Raw genomic sequence first — 8633 nt, forward strand, 5'->3', positions numbered from 1 at the left:
TGTTTTCTTTATAACATATGATACATGGCGATGGACTGAATGAATGCTGTTCTTGAAAGACAAAATGCGTGCGCACGTGTGTGTGTGTGGCACACCTCACGGCCAAGAGGGTCGACGATTGCAATATAGCTGGGCTGTGACTGGTTGGGGTAGGATAGGAGGACATCGTAGGGCACCGTCTCCACAGAATCCAAGCCGAATTCCGTCCACTCGGCCCGGATCTGCTCTGCGTACCGCAGGTTCTGCTCGGTACCGGCCAGGTGGGGGAGCCGCGTCAGTTTCCTTAAGAGAGGCGGAACATCAGCAGTTGGCGAAGGGACAATAGCTATCAGTAGAATCACAACTTAATTATTTAACTACAATCAAATAGTCTCTCAGTGTCAGCACAAACAAAACTAACCTTTGACCTCTTTCCATTGACCTGTGCTACTTTAATATTTCTCTATTCTGTTCTATCTCCCTCTCTGTCCGTCCATCCCTCTATCTCTGACTTGCTCACTGATGTTCTAAGTAGCTAAACAGCCTACTCAGAAATTAATCTATCCCATCCATTCATCCATCCATCCTACAAGCTGATGGGCAAGCGAGCTAAAGATAGACTGACAGATGACAATCACCCATCCTTTTTTCCTAATTTGCAAGTTACAGCTTTTACTTCAATTTGAAAGTTAAGAAATAGAACCATTTAAAAAAGAAAACAGTAGGAAAAGATAAGATGTAGACTTTGTATTTTTTTAAGTATCCTCATTAAGTATCCCTGGGATAGCTGCTTTGCTAACTACACCGCCCCTTGCATCATAGCGGCTAAAAGCACTGCTATTGTCTTTTGTTTGAAAAAATTATTCATATTATTGATCTTTTTCCCACTGCATGGTATCTTCAGTTAGCATTAGCTCAAACTTGTTAGCAAAGACATGGCAGGATCTGCAGTGTCCTGTCATATTTGCATATTTATTTCCCAACTCCACTTGACTTCCAAATATCGGGAGGGACAATCGTGCAATCCTGCTGGGGAGTGACAGTGATTGACAGCTTGTCATCGCCACTGTTAAGGGTTCATAAGCCTACATGTCAACATTTGACTCTACTCGATTGTGAATTGAAAAAGAAAGACAAGTTCAGTTTGGTCGCCCAAACCCCGGTGGTGTGGGTTGCCATGGGGATTACCAGAGGTGCTGCCTGATGTTGTCCGGCCGCATCTCGTCCAGAAACTCCCTCAGGTACCGCCTGGAGCCGGTGGCGTCGGGATCGTTTGGATGTTTGGGTTTCGCGAACCAGCCTGTCGACCGGGCCAGTTTGACTTTGCTGAAATCTCAGATGCTTTTAGTTTTCCCGGTAGAGCCTCGGTCAGAGGAGTTATGTGTTGACCTCCTCTGAGCGGGCCACAACCGAAGTTTGCAAAGACGTGTTAAAGCGAGGAAAACAAACAAGAAAAAATCTGCAGAAACAGATCAGAGCTGCACTTCAGAGATGAAATACCTCAGGAATCATCTGAGCTACTGCCTCAACTGCATGATTAGTTTTGTTAATAATCTACACCCATACACATAAACACAATAAAACATACACACACACACGTTGTGTCGCTTCTTTGCTCACCGATGATGAAGCCCAGCAGGAATGAGGCCACCAGGAACACGGTCCCCCACAGCCCCCGAGCAAACCTGCCCTCCACCTGCATGATAGTCTGACTTTTTCTGTATTTATTTATTTATTCAACTTATCACCGACCCACCCACCCTTCTACCCCTGCACGTCGGGCTGTGCACTGACAAGACAGAGGGTCCGTGCAGGGACAGAGAGGACACAGTGGGTTGGAACGGGAGGGGCAGGAAGAGGAAGGGGAGGGCAGGGGGTGGGAAAAGAGTGGGGGAGGGCTGAAGGTTGAGATTTTCTGGGGAATAGCCAGGGAAACTCTGGAAGTTTCCGTGGACATAATTGTCATATGTACAGTCTGGAAACCTGTACAGCGAAATTCTTAATTTGCAATCCACAGTGAATCCAGGCAGGTGCAATAAATCGATAATAAATGCACTATTTCGAATGTAAACAGTATTAGCAGGATGCGCAGGCTGAAGGAAGGCGTGCAAATGTAAATGTTAACAGTCATGTTCACACAACATGCAAGTTGAGAAAGTGTAGATTGACATGTTAAAATTTGAATGTGTAAACTAAAACGTAAATGGGATGCAGATGGTTAAATAACATTTAAGTCACTTTAGCAGTTGGTTGCAGCACCGGATAGAAAAAAGGGAACAATAAAATGCATCGAATTGTCCTGGTCATTGGCTCCCGTCAGTTGTTCAGGAGTGAAATGGCAGTTGGCTAGAATGAAATCTTTAGTCGTGATGTTTTACATTCCACACTCGGCCGGCGGGTGGGAGTGTGAACAGACCGTCGGGGGTGGATGCGGTCCACACCGGAAGTATTTAGTGTCGGGGTAACAAAGCACTTTTTCTCACCATCTCGGCTCCCCATTTCCAAAATAAAGACATCAGAAGGTGTCTCCTCTTAAATCCAATTGATTTGCAAAAGGTATTAAATTTAATGTAATATTTAATAAGAGTTAAAAAAAAATTTTTGGTTGGGGGTAGGGGGAGAGGAAGAGGACAGTATAATTAAATTTATTTCCAGAAATGATTAAAACCATTTAAAAGCACCACATTTTTTTTTTACATGTAACTCAAAAATGAACAAAGACCTGCTTATCTTCATTCCCTCTAGTTTGTTAGTTTTGACCATTTAATAGCCAGAATATGTGATTTTCAATTATTTATAATTTTCTTTGTTTTGTGAAAGCAACCACACACACTCACACACACATAGCCACACAAATGCAACAGTGAAACGAACTCAGCGGGACCAGATTTTTCGATCCGGCGTGCACCCTGGAGAACCACAAGCCGTAAAGGCCCACGGATCAAGTCCAATCCCTTCGCCCCGCCCCTCCCCCCGCTTTGCTGTGCGCAGCTGTGTCAAGAGGAGGTCAACTCTTTCATGCAGTGGGTTCGAGCGTGAAGTGGGGAAGAGGCTCTGACCCTCAGGAATGTGGGGGTGCAATTGTGATTTCAACATTTAGCACCTTTCTGTCTTGAATTATTTTATTTTTTTGCTCCAAAAGTTATTGTTGGCTGCGCTGTATGCGCTAGCTGAGAAAGCTACTTTTTTTTTTTTTTTTTATGTTTAAAGGCTTTTTCCATCCGCGAATCTCAGGCTTGAATTTGGGTTTTTCTGTCAGTTGTGAAATCAACAAATGTGAAGGGGTTGCAGTCGTAGAACCCTGTGGGTCAAAAGATTAGAAGACATTAAAAGCCCAGAATAATAAAAGGAATATCATTTGTTTGGTTTAGGATACAATTGATTATAACGAATATGTACTGGACGACAGTTTTATTTGTGCATTTTAATGAAGTGTTCGACTTGCTAAATCGTCAATTTATGTTCAAAACTATACACAGTTTTGGTTTTGGAGCTTTATAAAGATTCATTGCTCCAGCTCTATTGGACTGGCTCATGGTGCAACCCCTAGATTTAACATTAACCGTGCCATAAGACAAGGATGTCCACTTAGTCCCTTTTTTGTTTATTCTTGTCATTCAAATTATTTCTATACAGATCAAAAAGATTATTTAATGGCATAGTGGTGGAGGGATGATCTCAACTTGCAGATGATACCATATTATTTATCCAATACACATGAGGTTGAAAAGAAATGCATAGAAATGTTTTCAAAAGTATCGGGACTAAAAATGAATTGAAATAAGTTGGTATTAGTCCCATTTAAAAAATGCAACCGATTAGAGATAAATGGTATTCCTGTTGATGGTCTAGAGACGGTCTAATAAAAATGAACAATCCCATAACAACCTAAACTCTGATCCTATAATTGGACAAATTACAAAAAATGGAATATATGGTTCATGAGGGTTCTCTCATTGAATGGCCGGGTTCTACTGTCTAAAGTGGAAGGAATATAGTTAGCTGATTATGTATCCCTGTCGAATATAGTATCCAAAAAAATATATGTCTTAGAAAAAAGGTTTAATGTCATATGACACAAAATGGGGGTTTGGAGACTCATTAAATAATATCTTTAAAGTGAAATGGTTAATAAAGAAGACAATATTTAGAATACTTTCCCTTAATTCATTTTTAATTCATTAGGAGGATTAATCCAAATAATCCTGATTAATCCGGATTAATCCTGATAAATTACCTGTGAAATTAGGAAATTTTCACAAGCGGGCTCTGCTGGCATGGAAGATGTTGTACAAATAACTTTTCACACACAGGAGTATTCAGTATAAAATGAAATCGTGATATAATAAAAGCTGTTTCGACAACAGTGTCATTCTAGTTTCACAGCTCATGAAGACTAATAGTCAATTGTTATTATATGAAGAATTTATTGCCAAATTTGGTATTGCAGTTAAACCAAAAGAATATGCAACTACTTATTGGCTCTACAGCAGAGCGTCATATGTCAATACCAAACAATATTTTTGCGGTAAGGGTTGATGTTAAAAAGGACAAATGTTCAAATGAATACATTAGAAATGCTTTGCTCCTACAGCTAAAGTTTTTTTGGTCTTCTCCCTATTATGATTTACATTGGAATGAAATATAAATATAAAATATAATATTAGTAATACATTTTTTCCAAACAATAACATCAATGAAGTATCTTACAAAATCACACACAAAACATTTCCAGCAAAAAACAAACAAACAACAAAGATTCAACATTGATACTGATGACTCTTGTGATTTCTGTGGAATCAAACAATAATCTATTTATTTTATATTTTATTTTGCTTGTACACACAATTTTTTTCTTTTCTATGAAGACTGCACGAAGGAAAAGGACACAACTTTAATACAACTTGTTTTACTTTTGGGAAAATTTCACATTCCGAAAAGAAAATTGACTAACAGCAAACCAAACTTCACAGTCTTTATACAGTAAATGTATCAATACAGCACCTCTATAAATGGACTTCAGAACATGAAAGATGTAAAAACTAACATTATTTTGGAAAAATTTGTTTAATATTTGTGTGTATTTGTGTATATACATAGACATTATTTTAGTTACTCCTTACATGGATTTTTGATTGTAATCTGACAATCTTTTGATTGTGATCTCTGTGATTGACAGGTGACCTGTCCAGGCGAAACCCTGCCAGGTGACACAGAGTGCAGGACGAGAATAATAATCGTAATTAAGAATAATAATCGTATTTTTGGCCAGTTGGTCCCTTCACGGCCTCCGTACACCAGCTGAGTCACCAAGCTGCATTTCTCCTTCTCGCCACTAGATGGCGCTATAGGCACAAAGCTTGTGGGACATGAATGGCTATTTTCCTAGGAGTGAAAGGTGTTATTTTCCCACATCGAAACACTCACCTTAAAAAATTGTATCTTTTATAATAATAATGTATAATATATATAACAATGATACGTATCTCATAACAAAAAGTATGTGTTATTGAAAAGAACCCAACACATTACTGATGATAGCCTACATCCTGTTCTATATTGATTGATTGATGTCTAATAAGCAACACCATTTAATTTGGATTTTTAACAATTATATGGAATGACAATTCTAAATAAAGAATCCATTTAAGACATCCACATTATATTATTTACGTCATTTAAATGAAAGAGTGAACTTAATTTTCATGAATATTTACGGAAAGAATCCGTTATTAATATAATACATAAAAATTCTTAACATATTGTATATTTGTGATGTATTCTATTGATTAAATGAAGACTAAATACTGTTTGAAATGTATCAAATAATGCCTCCTACCTCAGGATTAAGCTTATGAGGAATTTGATTTGCTTGTCCTTGAAATACATATTCATTTTAGAAATATTTTAATATGAATGATAATTTAATTTAGAATCAGTTTCTGTCATACATTCTGGATTCATTACTAATCAACTGAAATATTGCAAGTATTTTATTATTTTATATTGATGATTATGGCTTACATCTTAAGAAAACTCAGAAAACCTATCTCAAAATATGAGAAAATCCTGAAAAAGTAATTTTTGTTTTTTAATTGCATTACAGAAGATGAAGAACTTTATCACAATATTCTAATTTTCTGAGACAGTCCTGTAGACGAATACTGCCCCTGAAAAATTTTCTGTGATTGAAATTACATACTTATGCCCGTCTTGACCATCTGGTTCAATAGGACCTGATAAGTCTTGTGTGTACCATTTTTAGGGGTGAATCACCTTTTGCATCAGCTTGTCTCTTTTCTGCTATTAGTGAATTTTCCCTCTGTGCATACGTTAGTCTACCTTGGTCTAACCTTTGATCTTCATACCCCTGACTAAGTTTGGTAACTTTAATAGATCTTTTACATTGAAATGTCCCATAATCTCATGCCATATTTTGACATCACGAGTTAAGCTTACTTTATCCCTGGACATCATGTCATTTACTCTATCATCATACAGTTTTTGATAATTTACTGTTCTTATGTAATAAAGTCTGTCCTGTTCCTCGGTGCTGAAAACTGTTCCTTCTTTGGTTATGAGTCTGTTCTCTCCTTCTTTGAATATCACGCTGGCTCCATCAGCTGTGCCTTTACTGATATGATGTCCTGAGGATATGTTGGGATGAATAAGGCTCCCCTTAAGGTTACCGGGACAGGCTTTCCTTCAATGTCTTGGAGTAACACTTCTGCATCACCTCTTTTTAAGACCACGTTGTTCCTTCTGGTCCCGTCTGCTAGCTCCATGTAATGTTTGTTTGGGTTAAAAAACTTATCAAATCTTGTGAATTTGTCTTTTGTGTGTTATGATGTGTAAAGTAGCCCCACAGTCTACCATCAGTCCATTCTCTCTGATGTTTTCCGGAGGGATGTTTTGATTGACCTTGAATGCAAAAGTGTGTTCATCTTCTTCTTTGTCTTGGATGTCTGTGTTTTGTTTGACTGAGTCTTCTTCGGGGTTGGATTTTCTTCTGCAAGTCTCAGTGTGGGTTGTGCTTCTGTGGTAGCTGCACCATTTTGGCACTGATTTTTGGTGACAAGCTTTTACCATATGGCCACGGTTTCCACATCCATAGCAGGTCACCGTTGACATATCCACATTCATTACATTTTCTGTGTTGGGTTTGTTGTCAAACTTTTCGGTCTCTTCATAACTTCTTAGTTTACTCTTGAACTGAATAAATGTAATTTCTTCACTGCTCTGTGTCACGTGAATGATGAAGAACCATGGCGATCATCAGCTCATCACTTATCACCTGCTTTGTGTTTCTCAGAGCGGTTGCTGCCTTTTCTGCTATGATAATGTAATCTGTTATTGTTTCGTCGGGCTCCTTCTTGAGAGAGCAGTTTGTTGTACAGCGAAATAACTCTGGGCTTACCCTGGCTGGTGTAATGATCCCGTAATATTTTCAAAGCTTTTCGACCGTCATCTGCGGCTTCCCTCATTACCAATGATAGACTTTTATCATCGAGGAACTGGATAAGTTATGAACATAAACTTATGAACAGAATCAGTGACAAAGGACAGCCCTGGCGGAGTCCAATTCTCACTGGAAATTTGTCTGACTTACAACCAGCAACGCGGACCAAGCTCCGACACTGACCATACAGAGACTGAATGGCAAATATGACGGGGTTTAGTTACCCATACTCCCGGAGCAGCCCCTACAGGATCGCCCACGGGACACAGTTGAATGCCTTCTCCAGATTTACAAAACACGTGTAGACTGGTTGGGCAAACTTGCATGTCCCCTCAAAGACCCTGCCAAGGCTATAGAGCTGGTCCACTGTTCCATGACCAGGACGAAAACCACAATGCTCCCCCCAAGGTTCAAGGACCTGGTGGACCCTCTTCTCAAGCACTGCTGAATAGACCTTAGCAGGGAGGCTGAGGAGTGTGATTCCCCTTGTAGATGACACCCTGATCCCCCTTTTTAAAGAGGGGGGTCCCCACCCCGGGCTGTGAGTCCAGCAGTACTGTCCCCGACATCCATGGAATGCAGCGGAGGCATGTCAGTCAGGACAGCCCTTCAGTATCTAGAGCCTTGAGGAACTCAGGGCGGACCTCATCCACCCCTTGGCCCCGCTACTGAAGAGCTTTTTGACTGCTTCAGCCCCAGAACTACTTGTTTCCACCCCAGAGTCCCCTGGGTCTGCTTCCTCATTGGAAGGTGTTTCAATTGGGTTGAGGAGGTCTCTGAAGTATTCCTGCCACCGATCTAAAACGTCTCGAGTTGAGATAAGCAGCGCCCTGCTCCCACTTTACTGTTGACAGAGCACGACTTCCCGAACCCGAGCCGCTGGATAGTGGACCAGAATCTTCTAGGATCGCTTGGGCACGCAAATCCCCCCACCATAATAAGGTGGCAGCCCACGGAGGGGGGCTTCTATACCAAATCTTAAAATTGTTTGACTCAAGGCATCAAATACTTATTTGACTCTGTAATATACAAATAAATTGAAAAAAAACAAAAATCATACAATGCGATTTCTGATTTTTTTTTTTTTTGGGGGGGGGGGGTGGTCTCCAACACTGGAAATGCACCAACAATAAAAAAAATGCGCCCACCATGATTTTTAAGTGGGAGAACTTACAATATCACAAGGGGATGAAGT

The 8633-nt window shown here is 39.9% G+C and overlaps 1 protein-coding gene across 2 annotated transcripts in view; it reads right to left on the reverse strand.

Moving 5' to 3' along the window:
- The window catches only part of naalad2 (N-acetylated alpha-linked acidic dipeptidase 2), a 9016-nt gene extending 7298 nt beyond the window's left edge, over positions 1–1718 (reverse strand). For both annotated transcript variants that reach the window (XM_086143605.1, XM_086143604.1), the window contains exons 1-3: positions 1600–1718; positions 1168–1279; positions 96–282 (exon numbers count right to left, since the gene is read on the reverse strand). In XM_086143605.1, coding sequence (XP_085999731.1) covers positions 96–282; positions 1168–1279; positions 1600–1681 — 381 coding nt within the window. In that variant the 5' untranslated portion in view covers positions 1682–1718. The remainder of the gene's footprint in view (positions 1–95; positions 283–1167; positions 1280–1599) is intronic.
- Positions 1719–8633: the final 6915 nt, after the last annotated feature.

Source organism: Fistularia commersonii, chromosome 3 (assembly GCF_037954325.1).
Source record: "Fistularia commersonii isolate RoL2024-O1a breed Wild chromosome 3, RoL_Fcom_v1.0, whole genome shotgun sequence".
Classification (NCBI taxonomy): domain Eukaryota; kingdom Metazoa; phylum Chordata; class Actinopteri; order Syngnathiformes; family Fistulariidae; genus Fistularia; species Fistularia commersonii.